Source organism: Hippoglossus stenolepis, chromosome 14 (genome assembly GCF_022539355.2).
Source record: "Hippoglossus stenolepis isolate QCI-W04-F060 chromosome 14, HSTE1.2, whole genome shotgun sequence".
In the NCBI taxonomy this organism is placed as follows: domain Eukaryota; kingdom Metazoa; phylum Chordata; class Actinopteri; order Pleuronectiformes; family Pleuronectidae; genus Hippoglossus; species Hippoglossus stenolepis.
The window spans coordinates 21,444,397-21,471,341 of record NC_061496.1 but is presented as its reverse complement, the minus strand read 5'-3'; the positions used below and the strand labels follow the sequence as shown (position 1 = coordinate 21,471,341).

Below are 26,945 nucleotides of genomic sequence, written 5' to 3'. Positions count from 1 at the left end.
ATTGTACTCCATAAATGTGAGATGTCCTGGGACTTTAAACGTATATTTGCTGGTGTTAGTTAGACAGAGGTAGTGAGGCTGAATTGACATTTGAAGGAGCAGGAGCCAGTTCTCCTGTACAACCAGGACTCTGTCTAAACAAAGACTTAACATAGCACAGCCGACACACACAGAGAAGTTGGTAACAGACAGTTAAAGATGATATTTTAAGCCACAGTGTACAAGCTTTCAGTGGGTCATAATTCAAACTCGGGTCCAGTGTGTTTAGTGATATAAACCCTGGAGTATGCATAGGTCCTGTGGTTAAAAATAGACGTTTTATTGGGGTGTTTTATTGCATTAAGGGTGGGCACTGTGCTTCTATACAACTCTCCAACTTTAGGTTTATAGGTTTGTCTGAGTTGGTGCTTCCTGGGCCAACTTTCTCAATGTGTGTAAAACCAGGCCACGGTTACACAACCGCTCTAATTCCTCCCCCCAGGGTAATCATCAGTTTAAGCAGACCCATATGTGGGATAATCAGACTGTGGACAGCGATCTGCTTTGTGGTGGATATACATTACCCACAGGTCTAAAACATACATGTCTGTGGCCTCAATATTAGTGCAACCAAAACATCTGACCTTTTCGTTTTCTTCAGGTACATTTAGAACTTCAGAGAAACACATGACTGAAAGTCATATAAACTGATCATTCAATAGAGCAGGCTATTAAACAACAGGTGTGAAATTGAAGCCATTCTATTTTCTGCGAAACCAACTGCATCATTTGAAAAGACTAAACTTCAAATGGATCAATAAGGATGTATGGTGGTTTTTTGTTATGTAAATTCCAGTGTTGACCACTCTCTGATCACTTAACACTTTCTCTTCCAGTGTTTCTGTTCCTTTTAAACTTTTGTTCCAGGACCATTTATTGGGCTTGAGTCATCTGATGTTTATGTTTTGCACAACAAATAAATGGGATTCTTCAAAGCTGTCAACTGGTTTGATGTTTACATGCTTTTAATTGTTATTAACCAATAAGTTTGATTAAGGGTTGTGATGACCAGCGCTAAAAAGCTGCTTACTGCTTTGTCTTTAATCATTTCTTGTGAGTCCTTTTCAACATTCTAAGCACATAACTATTATCAAACTTCAGACTGTCAATTTAGCAGTTAGCAACTTTTTTTTCACTCCATTCACCAAAGTTGGTAATGTCATATAAGGATGACCCCAAGAGCACGACACATAGTTGTTCTTCACCCACTGGTTAAGTCCTTGAAATGAAGTCCATTATCTTCTCACTGGAACGTCCCATTGCAACCACATGTCACAGACCCTCAACAGTCAAATTTCATTTTTATCAACATAATTAAAAGAAAATGATACTAAACTAATATTGTCATTGTCCTTAGTGGGTAGATGGCAAAAGGGTTAAGAAGAGGTGACCCAAATACAAACACATCTTTGTGGGCTTGTTTATGTGTCCATGCGGGGACCTCAGCCTGAATACGCTGACCCAAGAGGACTTAATTGAGATGCCCATGAGCAGAGACGGCTTTTTGAAGGTTAAAGCCCTGTCCCAATTCCTCTCCATTGGCCATACCCTATGAAGTGCCCTTCGCTGGGAGTGTCCCCCAAATGCAGCCACAAGGGAGAGGGCTAGAAAATCTTCCCCTAGGAATTGGTTAGGGACACGTATTTAGTTGTGATGGTTAGAGTTTGGGTAAGGGGCTAGGAAATGCACTATGTCAATGAGTAGGGAAACAAGCTGGTGTGGATGTGTCTGAGTGGTTTCTAACCTTCATGAACATACTGAAGCCGGTCTTGAGCAGGTCTGTGAGACCTCCAGACATGTGTTCGATGTCGGGACATTCAAGTCTGTTGGGGTGGAAGACTTCCTCCAGGACCTGTCGCAGGAAAGGACGATACGTCGCCTGCAAAACACAAACATCACACTTGAACATAATGATCAGTGAACAATCAAAATATCTTCATTGACAACACTTTTATTTTTATGTATAGAGATGTGTTAACTAAAATAAATCAGCATATGAAGAGTGAAGAGCTGTTGAAGAGGTGTTTTCCAATAGCATGGCTTTGTTTCGCCTCTGTAGAGACAGTGGAGTTATAAACAACTCTACTTGACCAAACAGGCAGCTGATCTATGAGTCATTTCAGGAGAGTTTGAGCCCTACTGTAATCAGGATAAAAACATTACACTGCTGGATGTGGCTGAAATTTATATTTGATCAACCAAGGCCAGGTATTTAAGGGGATAAACCTAAATCCAGTACTAATACCCTTTAATGTTAGAGAGTCCTCTCAGTATTTCTGAACAAACCATTCACCCAATGATGAACATCATCCAAACTACCATTCTGCTTTTATCACTTTTAAACTTGTCATAAACTTGTATTCATTGCTTGCTCTCCAAGCCACAGGAGATGGTAAGACAGATTTAACCTTTAAGATAAAACACTTTAGAATGCTGGAGGGGCGTCATACTCCAACTTGTTGTTGACGTCCTGCTGAAAGATCCTATTTTTCACTTGCACACACATATTGGCACCTTCATATGACCATATCCTGCTTTATCTTCCCTCTTACTTCTCCAGTGTAACGAGCTGCCAAACCTTCACAATCACAGCAAGTAGTTACTTTTATCTCCTCAGTCTGACAGAGAAAAGCAGGAGTATCATTAAAATGTAGATGTCCTCGAATGAGCTGAACTGCAGAATCTCGACTAAAGCCTCATAAATACATTTTAATATTCCTCAAAGTTGATTTATGAAAGAAAAACACAACAGCAAGAGGGGAATCTGCCCTTTCTGCCCAGCTATCCAGGACATAATGTACCATTTATAGCCCTCAAAGCTCGCGGATCACGAAGCCGAGACAGATTTCTTTAAGGGAGTGAAGTTTGCTGTCCCAGATAAGACTTGGCAGAGATTTGTTTAAGTACTTTGAATATCAGAAGTCTTAAAATAGCAGGAGAAATATCTTTTAGTGCTGAAGCCCTAGCTGGATAACTTTTTACATGAGGCTACAGTTTACAGTTAGTTAGGAGTTGGTATGTAGCTCATTGAGGAGATATGTTGAACTGTGAGCAAACTAAGGAAGCAAAACTTTTCCTTTCAATGTTGTCAAAGGAACATCCGAGCACTCAGAAAGGACTAGAACCAAACTGTTGATTCAAGCATTAAATATACACCTACGCACACAATATAACCCAAATACCACTGTATCCAGGTGCCTCTGCCCACAGACACCCCCTCACCTCAGTGTGGAGCATCAGCATTTATCATTCCTACCAGAAGACTTGCAGCCTCCCACTCCTCTCGACCATGTGCCGTCCACGTTGTATAATCCTAATTATACAAACTAATATTTACATCCACCCACATGCCTCTGCTGCATTGGTCAGCTCGCACAAACTAAACTGGGAGTAAACACATTAGTGATTCACCTCTGGTCACACATGCACATAAACAACAGCATCACAGGCACTAATGACGAATCCAACCCACAGTCACGCTCACTCCATTTTCATCTGCTTTCCAAAAAGTTAAAAACAATCCCATCCCATCACCACTGCAAACACCCACATGATAAAAACAATATTACAATTAGTCACGATACCAGTGTTCCTCTTTGCACGCACATGGAAGCACACACACACACACACACACACAACAGTACCGTAAAGTGCTTTGAGGGGTCATCAAGACTAGAGTAAAGTGTAAGACCATTTACAATTTACACACACACACCAAGATGTTGAGCAGGATTTCAAACTGAATGAACAACTATGCCAAAAAAACATAGTACCAACCGAAGCCACCTCGTGTTTGTATTCTTCCATCAGTCAAGTACCAGTGATGCTTGTATTCTCCTGCAAAGATGCTAAAAATTCATACGCTTCTTCAACTAGTCAGCAGAGAAGATCGATACAATCACCACAGGGCCAAAGTGGGCATTGAAATGATCGGACTGTAAAAGGCCAGAAAAGTGTTTTTGCAGAAAATCATGTTTCCACAGTGAGGTTGTGAATATAAAATGACATTTGTGTTAAATTGTGTCCCTAGGTAACAAAAACTGCCCACCAACACGCATACTGCTCACAAATAAAAACAATATACTGTATCTTGTTTATTCAATTCATCCAAAAAATGTTGTGTAAAAATGTCAGCTTGTGATTTTTCCAGTGGTAATGTGTCAGACTATTTCTTGGTTGGGCGCTGGGTAACCTGATGGTGACTCCAGGGAATCACTGGTTTGCACAAAACAGTCAAATGATCCCTTTATAGTTAATAGGCGAAGATTATAGAGACAAAATTTGATTATCTTTCATTTGGTACACTGACCCTTTAGTTTAGCTGCAAGATTGCAATGACACTAATACCACTTTTATTTCTCCAAGTGAAGAGCTAGAATATTTGTATAATGCAACTTAAATGTATAAACATTTTGTGCTATAAAATCTAATCATCCCTAAAGTGTGACATTAACTACAATTTACTAATTACAACCTAAAGTTAGCCAATCATCTAGCCCTCCTGGCGACTGTTAAAAAACTAGCTAACACCAACTAATGGATATCATTTATATTCACTCCCAGGTCAAATGACTCTGCAGTAGACATGGTTTTTTAATCAGCTCCGGATCCGATCGACAGTGATGGAGACATGACACCTGGGACGCATCGGGGAAAAACACAGGCAATGGGAAAGGAGTCATTATTTTTTTTAGCAGCTTTACACGCGTTTCAAAAACCTGTGTATACCTGTTAATTTTGGTGTAACAGAGGTATAGCTAAGTCGTCTCAAACTACTTGGCTGACGGCTGCGTAACATGATGTAACGACTTTGTGAAGTCCGCCATCAGTAACATTTGATCATATGGTTTGTTACAAGTGACTGATATACAGTATGTAAACTCACCACTGTAGGAACAGTGGTTAGATAATCTTCAACAGCAGCCACAACTTATGATGTGCAGACATGCATGTGAGTCATAGCTGCTTTAACAAATAGCACTGCACTTCTATTCACAGTGTTCACAGTTCAACAGTGGTGGTAATGACTGATGTCTCCTGAAGCCATGTTTATGTGTTATATTCATGAAATAATGATCAATAATGGACAGAGCAGGCTAATAAATACAGTTGGCACATTACATCAGTACCCAATGCAGTTTCACTCTGAAAATGCTCAGACATAAGTGTTTGTGCTCGCCACAGTCTGTCAGCGCAGATGAATCATTTTCTTGTTACTGCGGCTTTTGATTGGTTATATAACCCTCCCAGTGTCTCGTTGATAATCTTAACAAGTTAAAAGGGCTGCGATAAAACTGCCATCGTCTCTCAGACAAGCTCCTCCCCTCCGCCGAGGTCAGTATCCATCAATTTGTCAATATAATCCCCCACTCACGTGAAACTGAAATCTTTATTGCTGAATCTTACAGTACACAATGCTCAGTGCAACTCATGCAAACATGCTGGAATAAAAACATCTGATCCCATTGACTCACTGCAGTGCGGACAGAGTGTTATTTCAGGATTTCTGTGAACAAAAGCAGCAGACACACGTGAGAGGTTGTGAACAATGTCAAAACCTCACACTTGTGTCTGAACCCGGGGGGCAGAGAGAGCAGGGAAAAGCTTCTGTTTGAGGAAGACATCTTGACCGATGTTTTCGGCTTCATGGGTGGAGGGGCTGCATACTGAGAGAGGCTGATGGATTTCTGTTTCTCAGGAACAGCCCGTAGCTGGCAGATATCACGCTGTTCTCCTTTTGTATGGAGCCATTTTCAGGATTCAGCAGGAACAGGGACAGACAGTTCTGTCCTGACGGAAAGCGTCAACACATTTTGACAAAGATAACAACGATGTTATGTTTGCAGCTATTACTCTCCTGCACTTAGATGGGGATATTTATGATAAAGCAATATTCAGAAATTCCAAAGTTTGTGAGAAATTCTAGTGTGTACATGTGTATTTGTGTAATCAGTTCCAAGACATTGTGAAATCAAAGTGCTTTTTTGAACATCGGAGTGCAGATGACAAACAGAAAACTCTGTTCCTCCTTTTCCTTCTGAGGCTGAACAGAAAAAGCCAATTTGTTTTACTAATTTGACATTCTGGTAAATTGTTTACTCCCTTTCCTTCCAAGAGTTAGATGAGAAGATTGATATCACCCCAGTTTATCTTAGTGGAAAAAGAACATATGCTTTTTTATGAAAGTCTAAGTCCCTGACGATTTCTTGGTCAGGACCAGTTTCCTAGCAACCAGCAGAGACTCCAGGAAGTTACTTGTCCCGATCTTTAGCTACGTTTTCAGCTGTTTTCAGAATTGAACTTTCATTTTGAAGAACGCAGCAGGAGATTGTCTGTTTCAGACATATTCCCAATAACAGGAAAATCTCCAGGGTGTTCAGGGGTGGCGCCTGGGTAGAGCTTACAGGAGGCAGGACATGACGTACAGCTGCACAGATCCCATGTTTTTGTTTACAGCACATCCACACTGGCATTGGCCCTTACTGCCACAAGCTCTTGAATCTCGTTGTCTTTCCAAGTAAAATCTGCTTTGGCATCTTTGACGTGTATGGCTCCTCTTTTTCATCCTGAGATATTTGTATTCTTTTTGTTTTCTTCAGTTTTTTGTATAGAAACATCATCACGTCATGACACGTTGGACATCTGCATTCTCAGATACAACTCATTTCAGGAGATTAGAGTTCAGTGCATGTCTGAAAGCAACTATAAGAGTCTTCTTAATCTTTTCATCTAACTAAGCAAGCATATAAACTTATTTCTCAAAATGACAAACTTTTATTTAAAATATTTCTGTATATTGCTTAATACAAAGTTTAATAAAAGTGGCTAAAATATGATAGAAATAGCTTAATTGCTCAGAGGACTTAATACATCAAACCTTATATTTCAATATCCTGCTGAACACTAGAGCTCCAACTCCTCCAATGACAATAAGGCTTTGTACCTCATGTCTTCATGACAGGATAAAAGGTTTATGTAAGAATTGTAGAAAGACAAAAAGAGAAAGGCATGTACATCCGGCTTTTGTAAAGCTTGTCTTCAAACTCATCTCTACTTGCAAGTATTTCTTTCCCTCTGCTGTCCGTTTCTTTTATACATTTTTTTTAATGCTGTGTATCTGGCGAGTAAAATCATTGCAACCTCAATAAAATAAAGTTTCTTGAACTTCCATCACTTAACCTTTATGTTCCCGGCCTGGAATTCCCCAATAAAAGCAACCAAATCAGAGTGAAGGACAGCAACGGTGAAGCTGCTTCTGCTGACTGTCTTTAAGAAGAGGAAAAAGCCCTTTCATGAGGACAAAGTTTTCAGAGGCACAAAGAGAAGCCTTCCTGAGTTACATAAGCTTCAAGACACAGACTGAAGACCATGAAGAGGCTTTCACAGTGTACTGCTTCTCTGCTACTGTGTGACGCACAGAGGAGGGACACAAACACGGCAAGGGCCAGAGGTCCTCTGCTACATCTGTGAGACTGCCTCAGCAAACAAAACAGGTAAATAAAGATGAAGCAGGAGTGATTAATGTAAAACTCTAACTAAATATTCAGTTTTTTTCCCTTTTGCCGGGGAATACTGATACAATGTTTAAGCTGTGACGGTGAATCACAGCTGACGTGTGGGACTTAGAAAGACGGAAGAGATGACAAAACAGAAATGTTGGATTTGTCTATAAGGGAACCACCCTAACAGCATGTTAATGTTTTATTGTTGACTATTTGTGTGTGAGTGGTCCGTGTATAACTCATAATGTGGGGACCTAAATCTGTTCACACAGTCACATTATGGGGTCTTGTCTTTCTTATAGCGACAAAGAAGAAAGTCTAATGTTTTAAGATTAGGTACAAGTTAAAGGGATAGTTCACCGAAAAATGAAAATTCCCTCATTATCTACTCACCACTATGCCAATGGAGGGGTGTGGAGTCCACAAAGCACTTCTGGAGTCTCAGGGGTAAACAGTGTTGCAGCTGAATCCAATACAATTGAAGTCAACTGTCCAATTGTCTGAAAGCCCCGACATTCATATTCGACTCGAAACGCCGTCATTTACACAATGTTTTTAGCCTAAATGTCCTCTGATAGCCTTCTCGGAGGTGAGCTAACGTACCCTCGGGCACAACATCGTGTGGCTACGTAGGCTAGCATCGCCACTTCCAGTAGTGGACATTTAGGCTTAAAACACGGTGTTAATTTAGTTTTTTCTGTTGTTAGAAGCGGCCGCCTGGGCTAAAACACCTGAAACTCCTCAAGTGTTTTGTGGACTCAAACACTTCACCCACCCCTCCATTGGCATTTCATTTTTCTGTGAACTATCCCTTTAAGGTTAAGTTTATGTTCAGGGTGAGTCAAGTAGTAACTATGGTTAAGGTTAGAATAAGTCTCAAGGAAATCAATGTAAGTCAATGTAATGTCCTCTGAAGTCATGGAGCCATGACTGTAAGAGTGTGTGTGTGTGTGTGTATGTGTGTGTGTGTGTGAGAGAGAGTGTCGTACCTGGTGAACTCCATCGCTGGCAGTGTAGACGGAGTTCAGCTGCTTGAGGTGATCTCTGGAGTGGCTCAACCCTCTGAGGGTCTCGAACATGTCCTCCATTGCTGAGTGGGCTCGCTCTGTGGTCAGCTCCTCTGGGTTTGCACAGCCTGACAACACACAAATACAAACACACACACTCTTACTAAACAAAAAACTGTCATAAAAACGTATCTGGATGATAAGACTGTGACATAGCGAAGGAAAAATCTGTGTATTTGTGAAAATGCACTGTAATGACATATCATTCACTTAAAATCAAGGCTAATCATGTCAGAAAACATTTGCATTAGCAAAACTCAGGCCCAAGACGCAGCATGTTGCATTTTGCAGGTAATTTTCTCAGCTGGGTGTGCACTGAAACCAATTATGAAGGTTAACGCACAGGAGCGAGAGGACAAGCGCGCCTTTATTCGGGCAGAAATGCTGCTGCCTAATGAAAAGCTAATGTTCCCTCCTTTCTGAAGAAGTGAGCAGGGAAGACTTGTTGTGAAATAAAGCTGAAATGACAGAGCATGAGATAAAAGGAGAGGGACGGTAGAAAACACAGCATAAGGATGTGAAAGAGCATGAAGGGGGAGAGAGAGAGGATGGAAGCCAAATGGACACATCACAGTGCTGCTGGCAAAGTAGGTCGTCTGGCACCTGAACTTCTCCCTCGTACGGCTGCTGCTCAGGAATGTAGCCGCCTTCTGTTAACAAGAAGGTCAGCTGCGTTGTAGAAGATATAAACCCAAGAACTGTATCAGCACAACGGGCTGCAACTAACAACGGGAACATTGATGACTCCGACATTAATGCAGCAGAAAACAGCTAATTCAAACACGAGGGGGATTTTTATTTACCAGTGTTGCACATTGATCTTAAAGGAACAGCTTCATATTCTTAACCTGACGACAGGCCTTAACTGGAAATTTAAGCTCTAACTTCCCCTCGGTCAGGAACTGTGAAGTGGGTGATGGGATAAGAAGATTAAGCTGCCGGAGCAACTTCCTGTCTATAACGTCTCACAGCACTATGTTGGCCCACTCTGTGATATAACTATTATATAATACTACTAAATTTCCTTCGGAGGTTTGGTTAAAACACAAATTACGTAGAAACCTAAACACAGTCCTGCACAACATCAATATAACTTGTACCTTACAAACGTAAAAGTGATGCCAACCAAATTAACATTGCCAGAGTTGACAGTCATGCTAGCGGCCCACAGTGATTATTTAAGTTAGGATGTTGGCAAACTCACAATGATGATACTACTATGCCAGTATGCTGGAGGCAGACCATGGAGCACTTTAAAAAGTGATGATTAAAACCAATTCTAAAAACAACTGGAAGCCGTATAAAAGGCTAAAATGGAGGTTACGTGATTGTTTTTTCTAATAGTCATGCAGCAGTGTTTTGTATACTTGAGGGCATGAGCGGGCTATGCCACGCAGGAAGGTGCACAGAGAATAAAAACAGGGAATCCTGAAGAAGGAGAAAGCAAAAATAACTTTCTCCAAGTCAGAGAAGGATTTGAAACAAAGCAATGTTGATTAAAAAAAGGTAGTTAATTAACGTGATAATCAATGGTTAGAAAAGTTAGAAAAGAATAGAAAATAACTTTGTTCGACAATTGTTAATGTGGACCTGCTGGTTGTGAAAGATAAGTCAAAGGATCACAGTTAGTACATTTTAGCCTCTAAACAAAATGTTATGGAAAAGTACATTGTAAAATACAAACTTAAAGATGATCTACTTTTTGCTTAGAAGCAAAAACAACATGTGAGCTGTCTCTGTTCAATCTTTCTGCACTAAAGAAGACAGAATACAATAAACCAGTACATCTCCATCGCTCAGTAACACAGAGTATTGGTCTTCATTGTCTCACTAAAAGGTACAGTTGGTAGAACTGCCATGCACTCCCACTTTCATTAGACTTATTAGGCTTTAAAAGTGAAGCATGACTTTGGCCACCACAGGGTAAACCCGCAAACTCTGGAAAACTCAATTACAGCTCTTACTTGAAGATTATATAACGTATGAGTTCGCATTTTACACAGTAGACAGTAATGTGAGTTTTCCAAGATAAGATCTAACATTCTCAGGACATGTGGTAAAATTCTCCATCTAAACATAATGATTCACTGACCGTAACATACTATAATCGGATGGACTGTCAGGGCGTCCATGTCCCTCTAAACTAAAACTGACCTGAATAGATACATTTGCTTCGTATCATCTTGCACATTACACGGACTTATGTGGAGGAACATATCAATGCCAGCACAGCTCGATAACATACACGGAACAACTCCATTTTGTCAGGTCTTATTTGTTCTTCTTTTCCCTTCCCCTATAGATGATATCAAATTGAGCACAGCCACTCGTTTGTTTGGAGCCTCTGTGTGGAGGAATGTGAAGTGTCTGGCCCCCGTGCTCTACTCCCCTGCACTGCCCTGGCTGAGAGGTAAACCTTTCTGAGGAAAGAAAACAGCAGGGCTATTTGACGGAGGTGAGCGTGAAGACTTAGTCAGATGTGGGTCTTATCTGTGCACACACCTGCAGAGGAGAAAGGCATCCTGCAAAACAAACTACACCTGATGTTTGTTTATGGGCTGTTGCATTGTCTAAGAGCTTTACGATACACGGCTGTGATAAATACAACATATGCATTTAGGTTGAGGCCAATGACAGGAACCGTGTGTCACAACCTACAGCTGAGGATGTGTGCATTCTCAGTGTGCTGGTGGTGTGCACTGGGTGGATAAATCATAAGGGCCGGGTGGGAGGAGCTCTGTTTGACTGCGTATCTGCCGTGAGAGAAGCTTGTTGACCTGTTGCCAAAGCAAACAAGTGAAAGCAACGTGTCTCCTTCTTTTGCTCTTGGATGTGGGCCGCCCCCACCCCCCCTCCCTCCCTCCCTTGAGGCAATCCTTAATTTAGATGCTGATCGAGGCGCTGCACACCCTGAGCGGGAGGAGGACCAGGTGCTGATCCGGAAACATCCCGCTTGGCTGCGAGGACAAACACCTGTGTCTGAATTCATCTCACGCAATGCTTACGCTGCCACGGCACCCATCATATTTGCACCACCTAACACCACACACGCTCTGCTGTCTGTCACGCAAATATGTCAACTGACTTCCGGTTTATTCAAATCGAATGCTTATTTGCCACAGCGACACGGTGGTTTCTAGTACAGCATCCATTCTGAACGATGATTTCAACTTTTCTAAAACCAATGCTGAGTATTTCTACATCATTCTGACAGGCAAACGCCATTTATGTCCACAAAACACAGTTACTTCCTGAGACCACTCACTTTAACAGTTGCCTACCTGTGTAGACAATTACAAAGTAATATCTGAGACTGACTCAGCGCTGCACTGAGAGGCGAGCGATGAGATCATTGCGGGGGGAGACGGGGGGACTGGAGAGAGCGTCGTTTGGAAAGGAAATGATGGTTGGTTTTCTTAATGAGATCTAACAAAGCCGGGGGTGAGCAATATTCACTAAGAGGAGGGTGAGTGTAACCTCTGACGCTCAGACAGATCTGCAGGAGCCAGCCAATCAGAGGAGCCCAGAGGAATGTGTCGCTATGAATAGAGCTGGATTGACGTAAAAATAAATGCAGACGGAAAAATGATGCAACCAAAGACAATGAAAAAAGGCCTAACGGTTGTAATTCAAAAACCTGCGACATCTATAACCTACATGTGCATCCTTGAAGTGCACTGTCAAATTGAAATGATTAGTGTGACCAGAGAAGAGCCAGCCTGATTCTGCTCTCACATTTCCTGACTGTATAATGCATAGATTATAATCCATAATCACAAAATTATGAATAAACATAATCCATATAACCCGCCTTCAAAGAAATTGCAGTAAAGTAAGGAAGTGTAGCAGTATTGTACTGCACTGATTATTATGCTACAAAGCAAACTCAGCTTTTTGAATGATAACATATATAATATATACATTTAGTTGATCTGACACAAGTTTTGCTTTTTGCAGAGCAAACTTTATTATTTTACAAAATCAAACTCATAACTACTGTCAAAGGGAGAAAAATATAAAAATATAACTTGAAATGATTCAAAATCTGTCTTAAATAACATCCTTTAACGTTGTGAGATAGAGCCTTTTTGGACAAATTCCCAAGGGAACAACTCATGAATCTTGATGAAATTTTTTTTGCAATTTTTGGGAAAACTTATACAAGTATGTGCCATTTGGTGCAGATCCAAATACAAAATCTGGATCTAGCAGATATAAATGTGGTTAGATAGAGGGGTACGTTTTTTTTTAAAGCTGATCTGGACAAAGGGGCACATCCAGGAATCACTTTCTGTAACTTTGCGAGATAGGCTCCTTGGCTGTGTGACAAACAAAGCAAAGCAAAACAAAACTTCAGTAGAGCATTTAATGTTGCACAACAATTCAGGAAACACAGACTGAAAACAAAACTTGTGTAAATAATGAAAATAAAGAAGAAATGTGGAAGTAGGAAGTCATTTGTGTTCATTAGGGCACCAAACTGTTATTTTACAGGAAACATGGTCTCTGTTAAATAACACAGGCAACATGAAATCAGAGAAAAAACACAGTCTGTTTCCTCAACAACCCTCAAAACACGGCAGCGACTCAACATCCATGCTCGACGCCGCAATCAAAACTAATCGCTCTGTACTTATCAGTGGAATGTAGACAACAAGACTACTTATAAATATCCTGGCTTATTTGGAAACCTGACTAAAAATTCTATTCTGGTCTGAGAAAAGAATGAGAGTACGTGCTGTTAGAGGGAGGAGGTGGGGAAGAGAGACAGAGAGACAGACAGAGAGACAGACAGACAGACAGAGAGGGAGGCATGCAGCAAAGTGACCCTCACAAAGACTTTATCAGATGTTTTAATCCTGTGTGGAATGCTGGGGAGGGAAATCTCTTCACTACTGTAGCTCAGGATGAAAGAAGAGAGACAGAGGTGGTGGGTGTCCAGAGCTAAATGCTTGTGATGCCCCCTCTCCCCTTACAAGATGTCACCATGGCAACCACACGATCTCTAGGTCAGGAGGAAGTCATCTTTGCTTTTGCTAAATTTAGCCAATAAATGGATGGGAAAATGAAAAGCAAAGATTCTGCAATTGGTTTGTAGATGGAATTAACCAGAGCAGGGCTCCATAAAACCATCCATATCATCCATGATGTGGAACTGTTAGTAATCTGAAACAGACAATTTTACATTCATGTATTACATCAAGGTGACTTGTATTGACTGATATTTCAGAATTATCTACTTTTGACTACAGGTGAATGACACAGTGTCATGTTAAACGTTGCACTTGAAAAGTCCCCCACAGACAGTATGTAAAGGTGGCAGGCTACCGGATAGGTTATAAACCATGGCTCCTCCAAATTAACAGATGGGACACGGACCAAACTAAAAAGTCAGACATGCAGTATACATCAAATATCTTTTTCTCAAAAATGTTTTTTTGGTCATTTTAAATTGTTCTTATCACAGTGTTAAAATATTCATTTCTCATGTAAGTCCAGAACATCTATCGACAAGACCTACTGTGGCTCCACACCATCATCAGCACTGCACAGACTGTGGCTCCAAGTGGCTATGCACCCATAGCCGTGATATTTTAGCTTAATTTTGTACAATGGGAGGAATTGGAGATGCGTCGTCCATCTTTATTTATAGTCAGTCCTCCCTAAATGAGTGTAAATAATTTGTCAGCAATACGTATTGATTGCACAAACACAAACTACCACTTAAATTCTCCTGCTAATCTGATTATATCATTCTCTCCACAAATGAAGGCCGACTGAGACGAGGGTTTCCATACAGATTTAGTGCAAATAATCACTGAATTTCCAGAAGAACTGCTAAAATATTGATTACTTCACATTACTTTCCATTTAATACTGTTAATCTTTTTGAGTTGACATTGCTAATTCTTGTACTCTAGTTGGTGCCTTGTTGCAGAAGGTTAAACAACCAAATTATGTAGTTAAAGGATCTTGAGTCAAACCCCAAATGGTAGAAAAACCATGTGGAAAACATGATGGAAATATGGCATTTTATGCTTGTTTCATGCATTATGAGCATAATAAGGGCCAACAAGGTGCTCGACACTGGAAAAACTAAGTGCAATGGCAGGCCGCAAATGCTCGATGACTGTAGTCAGTGGTTGGCTTGCTGTGTCAGCACACTTCAAGTAGTCTGAATTCCCGTGGTAAGCTTAATCCTCTTCAGAGAGGCCCGGCTGAGAGAAAACACAAGACCTGGTAATCTGGGCTGTTTCATAGACTCTTTAGGAAGTGTAGTACAAAGCCCCACATACTGTGCCACACACACACACACACACACACACACACACACACACACACACACACACACACACACACACACACACACACACACACACACACACACACACACACACAGAGAGAGAGATCATGCTATCAAGCAGTTAAAGCTCAAACCTCCCTCACTGCTATGAGACCTCCTTGAGACCCCCACACGTTTGGACTTTGCATTGATTTCCTGTCATTGTAGACAGCCTAACCAAAACCTTATCACTAATCTTAACCATGACCTCTTCATGCAAATTAAGATTTGCTTCATTAGGACTGAGCTTTTGGTCCCCATGAAGTCTACAGGTCCTGACAAGGTCAGTGTTTTAGAAATACATACAAATACACACAAGCCACAGCATGCCAGCATCCAAAACATCAGTGCTCCGCTGAATGGGATTAATCACTCGCTGAGGAGGGTGCGGTCCCAGCTCTGCCACTGATACATGGAGAGAGAACTTGTCATGGTCAAGAGTCGGCCACAGGCAGCATGACTGTGGGGAGTGCAGGGATCTGCATGTACAACACTGTCTCCTGAGAGCTTGGATTTCAGCTGGGTGGTAGTGTTATTGGATGGGCATGTGGGCTGCTCAGCGGCTTGGCAACGAGAAGCTTCAGATGTTGTGCTGTCTGTATCAAACATTCGGCATGTAGGACCCACCCACTGAGGTGGAACCTTGTCAAATGCCAGAGGGAGATCCATAAATAGATGAGAGAATGTGTTTGAATGTAAATGTGTGTGATAAATGTGGGGGGAGAGGCTTAAATCACAGGGTGCTGATCTTCTCAATTAGAGAGTGGCAGCCACTTATTTCCTCCTCTGACTTAAAGGGATAGTTCACCAAAAAAAGAAAATGCACTCATTATCTACTCACCACTATGCCGATGGAGGGGTGGGTGAAGTGTTTGAGTCCACAAAACACTTCTGGAGTTTCAGGGGTAAACAGAGTTGCAGCCGAATCCAATACAAATTAAGTAAATTGCTACCACTTCTTCAGTCGTTTTTTTCTGTTGTTTTATTCTGTCTGAAGAAGATGTCGCCTGGGCTAAAACACTGTGTATCCCTTAAACTCCTAACGGGTTTTGTGGACCCACCCCTCCATCGGCATTGTGTGAGTAGATAATGAGTCAATTTTCATTTTTTCGGTGAACTATCCCTTTAAGGTCTTTTAAAGCAGATAAAAAAAAACACACACACACACATGCACGTCTCTCTATAGTTGTGAGGTAACTCATTGACATTATGCATTCCTTAGCCCCTTACCCTAACCTTAACCATCACAACAAGACCAAACCAGAAACAGCTTGGGCAAATCCTGACGCCTCTGGAGACACTACATGATTTTCAAGATCAGAAAAAAGATGTCTGAAATACCATGGAAACTAACTGGTACTCACCTTTTTCACATACTTCCTAAAAAGCACATTATGGGCCCAATCTAACACCTTCTGCAAAGCTGCACCAAATTCTATATCCATTCAAAGTGGCTTATTTTCAGACTGACACAGTTGTTATTTCCCCATCTAGCACCAATGTTCTCAATACAGCAAATGCACTAATTCGTTTTCAAAAGGGAAGGTGAGCGTTCACTCTCATTGGTTCATTGCATGTTACATCCAAAACATACTGACTAAGTACAATCCTTTCTGCAATGCACCTGGTGTATTAACCCTTTTTTCCTGCTGTTAAATTAGCAAAAGTATATTTTGGTCCCACCCCAAACGCACTAGCCCATGAATTTAAGAGCAAGCGCTTAGATCGTAAAAAAAACAGCCCTCAGGATTTTCATATAAAAGTTATTGCTCACTCAGGAGTCACATTTTCCCTTTTTTATTTCAAATACCTTGATTATTGCCTAAAATAACTGATTCAGGACCAGTCTTAACTGCAGAAATGAAAACTTTAATCACTGAAAAATCTGCTCATGCTAACCCAGGGTTTACTCTTTGATACTGTTCCTCATGATTTAACCTCGCTGTTGCCTACGATCAGCGGGACTATCAGACAGACTAAAAGTCACTTTGATCCTTTGTGATCACAGTGCTGCGTGTGTTAGTGTGCGTGTTAATGGCAGTGTGTGTTACGATCAGGATGGTTACAGTGTTTTAAGCATGGTTTCCAGTCGCACCAGGGAAATCTGGCAAAGCTCAGAAAATGCCACTGACTGCAGACACAGACAAAATTACAACTCTGCACGCAATGCAACATGAGTCTCCTCCTTCATATGTGGTGGTGGGGGGGGGAGTGTGAGTGTGTGTGAGTGTGCATGTTTGTGTGTAGGTGCGAGACAGTGTGTATTATGGTGTAATGTTAAACAAAACAATTTCCACATCACCGTTACTGTGGCTGTCTGGCTGACTGGATATACAATGTTAGCTCTCCTGTCTCATGAATTTCTCAGTAGTTACAAAACTACATCCAAGTTGAACACACCGTGTTTTACCCCGTCTACTGCAAATTATTATTCAGCAGATTCCCTCGATACTCATACACAAATCATGCATACTATTATTGCACATATATCCCATTGTATGGTTACCTATTAAAAATGTAATGGCCTGAATGTTGTCGTCGTGGAGATTCTAAGGTGAGAATCAGACGATGAGTAGCTGCCAGGCTCTCACTAGAGTTCCTTGGAGGGACACTGCTATCAGGGGTAAGGACTTTATAGTATAGTTAAGTGTATTTTAAATGTACTAAATCATTCATTCAACACTGAACTGTAAGTGGGAGGCAAAGTGTAGAAAAGAGGGTTTAGCACTATCGATTGATTAATATAAATTCCTTGTCTCATTCCGCAGGTAACCTGTTTGCCCGCTGTTCTGCAGGGTTTCAGATATTTGCTTTTTTTTTTTAACTGGAACTACAATCCATTGGGATCCACTGGGAATATAATTCATATCTTATTTACATGTCTTGTCAGATAATGCAGTCCACACTTTGTAAATCAAAGCAACTACAATGCAATTCCAGACATCTCACGGTGAAAATATGTTCCCAAACATCTTTAAACTTTAGAAAATGTTTGTGAAGATTCTCAGTCATCCGTATTTCTAAGTGCTAGAAGGAGGAGGATTGACTTGCTTGCCTCTGTAGCTCTCAGAAAGAAGCTGAGTACACACTAACACACAGTTGGTAATGCTCAACCCGAGAAATAAAACACATCTTTGCCCACTTTGTGGTTTAGTGGAAACAAGCTGCAAACGCAATTCTGAAGAATTATTACCTCATAATGTACGAATGCACTACACATGTTTATATGTTCAGCCGACACTGTGTGGAGCAACATCAGAATTCTGTTTGAGTCGTGTCATTGGGTTTATGCATTTTTTATTTTAACTGTCCGTTAGCTCTATTTTTGGTAACTCTTAATGGAAATGTCAGAATATCAGGCTCTTGAGACGAAGTCGGCTGCCTGCTGATAAGGCTGATGAGATCGGTGGGAGTGAATCGATCAGAAATGATGAGCTGAAAGACTCTATAAATCTCTGTAACTAAGTGGGAACTGCAGAGCTTGGTACTAATTCTCTGAGGGTTTCCTACAACCAGCGACTGTTTTTACATCTCACATGTTTTTGCCCATTTAAAATGTGCCAGTTGGTGAGTGTCATCGTTACAGAAAAAAAAAATAAGAAGCCTGGTGGGAGATCATTCTTGCCCGATAATAAGCAGCGATATATGAACTTAACTGTCGAGAACTCAAAGCAGAAAAAGATGCTTGGGGTAATGATAACTCATATTTTGTCCAGTAGAGTGCGCTCTGACTGACTCCATTGTTTACAATACTATCAGCGCTGTCTGGAGTGCATATAGCAATGAGCACATCATAGCTGAGCAGACAGTGATGCAGAATCAAGCAGTGTCTTAACGCAGAGTTGCTAAGTAGTTTGTGAAATTGTGATTATTGTGGTAAAGTCAATACAAATTTTATTTTCCCTTTTCAATATAAAACTAAGAAAATTGGTCAATATATCAATATGTTTAAAATGGATATTGGCATTGGATTTAAAAATCTGTAGTGTTTGGGCTCTAATAAGAATCTTGATGAGAGCAGCTTCAAATGACGACAACATCAGGTTTTCACCTTTAAAACGTATCAATTACAAATCTGGTAAAACCTTTTGCAAACCACAATACCTTATTTTAAGAATGTGAACTTCTAGTGTAGTGTTGTGCAATCGTCAGAACAAGCATTAAGTTGGTAATCACTTCATACAACGGTATCGATTTTTTATTAATGCAGGTAAAATGTAACCGTAATCTAAAAGCAGGAAGGATTCAGCCAAACTCAAACTGCACAACCTGCAGTTAATAATCGCATGAACTTGTAGATAAGAAATGTTTTGTAGTTAAGGAGCTTAAACTCACTGGTAGCAAAGCTCTGAAAAGTATATGTGCTCCTGTGTACTTAGGGTGTCTGAGTTCATATAGCGCGTCACAAGGTGCTTATCTGGTCAGTCTGCAGGATTTATGTTTCTGTGGGAGAGAACGTATCCGACATGGCAACTCAATACCTTCACACGGGCTGAGAGGGCTGCTCTCGCTGTATGAGCAGAGTGAAGCTCATAAAATCTCAGGGTCTCTCTCTTTGTGTGTCTGCGTGCATTAAATTGTGTCAGCGAGCGTGGGGGGTACCTGAGCATATACACACCTACATGTATGTATCTATGAGCTTTTGGCAGCAGCTTTTTCCTGCTATGTGAGAACTTTAATTAACAGTGAATGTTCGGGGAGATTTAATTACCTTTTAGAAGCCAAAGGTATCATGCAATTGGCTGGCCATGAAGGTGTTACGTAACGAAGTAGAAGAAGAAAAAAAAGAAAGGAAAACCTAACACCTGTTTATACAACAATACTTACGTAAAAAATGAAAGAATGAAGTGATGCTATTTAATGTGACCTTGATGTAAAAAGTGAAAACTCAGAATCAAGAGATAGTTCAAGAGAGATACACTAGACAAGAAGAAGAAAGACATTTTAAAGAAATATTATTGTATAATAAGAGGGAAATCAAATCTGTCCCCTGACCTGTAACACTGCGGCCACAAAGCCGTCATGCTGTGAGCTTGTCAGACACAGGAAATCTTTCAAAATCCATGTAAATGACCTCAAGGAAAGAAAAACATCCCTCTCCAGTAGGCCAGGCCCTGAACCCAGCTGAACCTGCGAAGCACTGCCGCACAACCATACCTGCCTGTGTGTGAAGGAATGCCATTAGCACCGTGATGAATGAGTGTGTGTTCTCCAGGCCAGGACAGAGAGGGTGATTTTTTAATTTGGTGAAAAATGCTGTGTTTGTGCGCACAGACCTGATTAAGTGCGAGCTGCTTGGGGACAGTTTTCATCACTCCTCAATTCAAGACCATTCCTGAAGCCGGGCGTCAGACATCAGGCCATTCCACAGAGAAAAGTGCTCACAGTGTTTCCTATTTCTAATCTGACAGCAGGAGCTGGCACCATCTGAGCTCCTCCGACTGCTGACAAAGACCTGGGCTGTAGGACTGTGATGTGAGATTAGACATCTCATTTAAACAAGTTACTGTGAGCAGGCATGCCATCAGATAATCATGCTGGGTTAACCAGCTCTTCTTTTGTAAGGAAGGGCCTGTCAATTCTTCTAGCAAGAAAAGTAGGATAAGACTGCCCTCTAAAGGATGACGGTGACAGTGCAGACAGTAAGCTACTCACAGCACACTATGAGGGGGGAATAATAGCAGCTTGTTAAGAGTCAGAATAGAGCAGAATCAATAGTGTCCACTTTCACTGCCGGGCTGTAGTTCCTTCCATTGTCTAAGCAGAATAAAACTTTATTACAGTATATGTGTAACAGGTAAACCTTTATGAGCGTAGAGAGTATTCCTCCTGAGACCAGTAAACATGTTTTCCACTCACACAGAGCCCTCTGTTGGTCAAAGGCAGAGCAGCACATAGCAAAGTGTCTCATCAGCCTTTGTTCAATGACTATTACAAATGACAGGCAGTGAACATAGAGGGGTTCACTGCCTCTCGTTGTTGTTATTACATCAGCAGATGCAGTGCTGATGTAATAAGGCGGTTCAAACTTAAATGAATGTAAATCTAAATGTTCTGACTCGACTACTGTACAATCAACAACAGCGTAACAGGAGCAGTCGGCTTTTAACTGAGTGGTGATGTAGCAGAACGTGTACAAAACCTAAATTTCACTTCAATTTCACAAGACATTGCCTGACCTTGGCTGTATAAGATTCAAAATACCACATTGTCTACATCACTTGAACAATAAGCTTACTGTGAACCCTGGATGTACAAGAGCCACCTTACAATCAATCAAAACAGGGACGGACAGAAGTGCAATAGATGTGTGTGTAACTGCGAACATCAGCATTTACAACATTGATTAGAAGAAACAGTTTGTAACATAATAAAAAAGTGTATCAATGTTTAAGCATTTATACATAAGAAAATGTCTGATAGAGATGAAGGGAGCAGCAATCAACTTCGGTTCTTCAATGACAAGCGTCATACCCATGTGTGTGTGTTGTAATCAGTCGATGCTATGTTGTTCATACCATAGTAATGCCATTTCATAATGTCATTTATACTGTCTAATGACAAACTATTGATTTATCTAAATAAGCTGTGGATCGTGTCTCTAATCGTGCTTGTTACAAAAATAGTGTATTACTACACTAGACTTTATAGTGTCAAGATCACATTATTCACTACTATATCATCATAAATGATTCATATATTTAAGTTATGTCTATAGTCCTATACGATGCAGAGTTATTGAACTATGCTTGACATTATTGTTTGACTTTTAAATAAAATCACTTATATGATATGATGGGGAAAATGATCTGATCATTATAAGATACAGATGGTCTCTCTAGCCTTATTAATCAGGGCAATATCTCAGAAAATCTTTTTCAGACCATATCTTTTTTTGTTGATTTTGAGCTGGACCAAGTTTGGTGACAATCATTGTTGAGTTGCTTTGCACACGCGCACACACGCGTGCACACACGATTAAAAACAATACCATGCATGGTAACAATCACTGACGTTTGAATGCTGTTGTTTCATGATGAGGTCAGATTCTTGTTTGAGAGAAAAAGTACAGAACCCAGTCAACACACACCTGCACTGATGTCATACCGCTGAGTATGTTTACTAGTCTGACGTCTTCTTAGGGTCAGAACACTTGGTCACTGATTCCGAACAGGCCAGTTACATGGTGGTAACCAGTGGAATATCTCAACAGTTTTTGAAACAGCAAGACTTGAATAGCACAAGGTCATAAAGCCTAAAGAAAAGGGAGGTCAGAAACAAGGTTAAATATGAGTAAACAAGGACTTCCTCCCTGAGGGTAAAATCTGCACCTGGACTTCCCATTACGAGTCTGGAGTCTGCTCAGCACCAAACAGCACATGTGGCCCAGAGGAAACAAGCTCAGAGCACTGCTGCTCTCCAACACTGAACCAAACACACACACACAGACACACACACACAACAAGTTCTGGGAAAACGTACCGGCTAATAAGGGTTCAATGGACCACCTCCCCAGTTTTCATGAGTAACCATAGTTGGATTGTCTTCAGTAAAAGTGTTAACAAAACTTAACATGCAGCTGCGAACACACACACACACACACACACACACACACACACACACACACACACACACACACGCTTTACTGATATGACTCATCCACACGCATGTTCAAAATCTACAACTGACCCTACCATACCCATCTTCACCTTTACCATAGCCCTCTGTCCTTTCACCGACTCAATTCTGTTTACACTTGTACTTTTATCTTAGTGAGGACATAATGCACTCCCTAGCCGCTTACCCTAACCTTAACCATCACAACTAAATGCCTAACTCTTGCCTCTTAACCCTCAAACAGCCCTGCCTAATGCTCTACATTCAACAGTGGCTCCATCTACCCACAGAGAGGGTCACATTCATCTCCTATTATCAGCACCGATACCAAGGACCCGTCTTTTCTGTGCCAGACAGCATATGCTTTCTTTCCTTGTTTCATGTTCAACTTGTGTGCAAGACTGATGCATGTGTCCGGTTAAAACAACCTATGTTATCACCGTTATAAAGCCTAAAGACAAATGTTTGGCCTTTATAATACAAAAAGCTAGTGGGCCAATACTCATTCTTCATGTGTTTCTCTTTTCCTCCTCCATTACCATCCCACTAAGGTCTCCACCTGGTGTCTGTGTAGCTCTGCCATACACCGTGGGGAGCAAGACATTAATCAGAGGAGGAGCAGAAGGACGAGGGCAGGAGGAGGAGAGGTTGGCAGGTGTGTTCTGCTCTCCCACCATGTTTTCTCCAACCCATACCTCCCTTTTCAGGCTTTCAAATCTCTCTCAGTCAGAGGAATCATCAACCTTAAAGCCCCTCCCTCGTAAGTAATGGATCGTCCAGACGTATGTACGAGATTACACCAAAAAACTCAATGCAACAGATACTTACGCCTTATTTATCCAAATGCAGGTTAAAAGAAAACACACAAAAACATTAAGATTATTCAGACAGAGCAAGTGGTGAGCTGCATATGAAAAAGTCCTAAGTGGGGGGGCTTTTATTTTGACAACTCCTATGTCCTGGAGGAAAATGGCCTCTGTTGTGTTTGTTTTCCAAGGAGAAACATCTGCACATCTGTGGTGCAACATGCTGGGTTAGAGTTACAAGCTGCAGCAGTGCACAAGAACGCATAAACACATGTGCTCTGTCGACACACACACACACATAATGAAATGTAAGGATAATGTTAATCAGAAGATGATGCACTGTATCTCCGCTGCACCATACATTGGCTATAAATCGGACCTAATGTAAAACCCACATGTTTTATAATCAGATGAGTGGAAATTCCACAACACTTCAAAGTCAGCCTGAGGAATGTCGCCTAACGTCAGGGCTGCTGGGACACAGTGTGTGTCTGTGGATGATATAAGCTTCTCTTCAAGTCTATAGCATGGACACATTCACCGTCTTCTGGCTGCGATGGAATACTGTGTTGTATTACTACACATTGAGCCAAGAAGCCCGAGGCTCAAAAACAAGTCTTGAACAAATAATGTGTCAGCGCTAACATATTTCAATTGGCAAGGCGATCTGGTCTTTGTCACAGGACTGCTCATTCAAAAACAATAAGCACATTTAATCACCCTGCATTGATCTCTGTTGTGGTGAATGCTGATGAAATGATGGTGTTATGGAGATTTTCACATAAACCACAGAGACAAGCATGTTCTCTCAAAGAGTCATTTCCATCACAGAGAGGAACTCATCTGCAGCCTGTTCGGTTTCACACCTTCTACACCGATGCAGTCTTCAACACGGTCACCAGGGGGCACTGTTACACTGCTCACTGAACCCTACCACACACACACACTCGCACAAATACACACATTTATCAACCCCCACTTCCAAACACACTGCTGCCACGACTGAGCTGTTTTCACTCTTTCTCCTGAGGGAGATCAGCGTCACTTTTTCTTTTTTTTTTTTTTACTGCATCCAGCTTCTCCATCTCAGATAATACACAGAGGTTGTGGTCCAGATGTGAGGCACTAACTCTAAAGCTGCTAAAAACACAGTCACTTTCCCTTCTCCTCTGATGTCAATGTGTGTTTTCCTGTCCATTTTTAACCTCGACTACTACTCCTCACTTTTTTGTGGTACTTTTTTTTTTGCTGTCTTTTGAAAGTAATGACATATTGCAAGGAACCACGAAAACAGAAATTAAACTTTCTGCAAAGCAAAGTATTCTGTGTATATTTCAATTTCATGTGTTTAAAATGTGCCTGGCAACATAAGTTGGAATAGAGGAAACATAAAAAAAAGCACAGCTGAGGCAAATAGATTTGATTTAAACAGAAGAGAATTTCTGGTTAAGAGCAGTCATATCAATTCATCACAGCCAGTGTTTGACTTTGTTCTGTTCTTCAGCCGCCAGAAAACATTTCAGTGTAAGTGCAGAGTGCAGTGACACTGGCCCAAAATGTATACAGCCACAGCCTAAGCCTCCTGGATCTTCTCTTTTATTATTCTGGACCTTTCTTTCAATTTGCACTTGGTCAAATACTTGGGTGTGACAAGTGAGATGGATAAAGTGCAGCGTTTTTCAAACCACAGCAGGGAGGTGCTCTGCCTCAAGCTGAAATTGTGACCTGTAAACGGGCAATAATGGGTGAAAATAGAGGCTCAGTCGGCTTTGCAATAGCATGTGTCGCACATGCACATGTCAACACAGGTTGACATTAGAGAGAGACACTTTGGCACAACAGCAGATCTGGGCCTAAGCAATAAAGACAAGGAAACCGGATTCTGAAAGCAATAATAGGGCGGCAGAGTGGTGAAGTGTTAGCACTGTTGCCTCACAGCAAGAAGGTTTCTGGTTCGAATTGTGTCTTTCTAAGGGGAGTTAGCATGTTCTCCCTGAGTCTGCAGGGGTTTTCTCCCAGTACTCCATCTTCATGCAGATTAGGGTTCATTTAACTTGTCCATAGGTGTGAATGCTTGTTTGTCTGTATACGTTGGCCCTGTGATAAACTGACGACTTGTCCAGGAAGTACCTCTCCTCTCGCCCTACGTCAGCTGGGATTGGCTCCAGCTCCACCTGCGACCTGGATTTGTTGAACTTCGATTTATTTATTTTTATTTTATTTATTACATTATTGAAATTCACAATGTGTTCAACTGGCTGAATAAGCTTGCATTTAATTGTATAATTTCATAATCAACATTGTCAAACAACTGAATTGAATGAAATAGCCTCTTAGCTATTATTGTTAGGTTATTTTAAACGTACATGGAGGCAAACTAATTATTTTGTTACCTTTGGGCAGAGTCAAAAGTTTAGCTGCCTTTTCAGTCGCTCCTCGCATCTAACTCCTACCAAAAACAAGAACTTCACCTTTAAATGTCTTCTGGACAAAATAAGCTCCACAATCGTACGCTGTTGTCCTCCATACCTGCACAACAATCATCCTTTTAATCACACTTTACTATCAAGAGACATAATTAAAAACATTGCTGCAAAACCTACAAACCAACATATGGTTGAGGCGGTGTTGTGTTGCTATGTTTCACATCCGTTAAAGTAGAGAGAATGAGCATTATCCACAGGAGACAAAAACTGGCAGCAGGAGGACATGAAAGAAATACATATTATTAGGCAATATATGGATACTTTGAAGGGACCTATAAATGTCTGTGTGGTGTCATTTTTAAAGAAATATCTGTGTATAAAAAAAAGCCTTCTATATTCTACTAACTCAATTCAGAATATTACAAGGTAAGTAAGCAGTTTGGTTGACAAACATTCAATCTGTCAAACACTACACATATTCCACTGAACTGAAGAGAAATGTTAGAATAACCAACCAGACAGACCATAATATACAGACCACAAGTCTGTGTCGGATCAGTGGCTGAGAGCGCTTATAGCCTCATGGTAACTGCTCAGCCTCGCACACTGAGAAGCATGATAATGTGATAATGTGCATGGCAGCGCTGACTGCCCTGAGTGTAGCCTGGCTGCTCGGAGTCTACACCAGCGTGCTGTGAATGAAGAGCCGGAGGAGCGGCACGGCTCCAGGCCAGCCTCACTGCCGGGGTCATCACTAATGAACCGTGGAGCAAGGGTGGTGTAATTCATGGCAGGACATTATTTCCTCTGCCAAAGTCCGACAGATACACTGAGAAACCAACATACAGCAAGTGGTGGATATAACTATTGCTGCTGTCAATGAAGTTATGTTTTTGTCTGTTTGTCTGTTAGTTAGCAGGATTACACAACAACTAAAGGACGGATTACCTTGAAACTTGATGGAGATGTAAGGGTCAGGGATGAACCCGGTAAATTTAGCTGTGGATCCAGATCACTGTCTTTAACATTGTGAGATAAGAGGGCGTTTTTCAACTTTGTGCAGATCTAAATAAAAGTCTGGATCTAGTGAATTTAAATGTGATTTCATAAGGGGACTGTTGGGCCTTGGCGAGGGTACGCACTCT

General features: G+C 41.1%; 1 protein-coding gene across 1 annotated transcript in view; it reads right to left on the bottom strand.

Moving 5' to 3' along the window:
- scfd2 (sec1 family domain containing 2) overlaps positions 1 to 26,945 on the bottom strand; it is an 88,816-nt gene that overhangs the window by 4,093 nt on the left and 57,778 nt on the right. Inside the window, exons 6-7 of the mRNA XM_035176514.2 lie at positions 8,531 to 8,676; positions 1,784 to 1,918 (exon numbers count right to left, since the gene is read on the bottom strand). Coding sequence (XP_035032405.2) covers positions 1,784 to 1,918; positions 8,531 to 8,676 — 281 coding nt within the window. The remainder of the gene's footprint in view (positions 1 to 1,783; positions 1,919 to 8,530; positions 8,677 to 26,945) is intronic.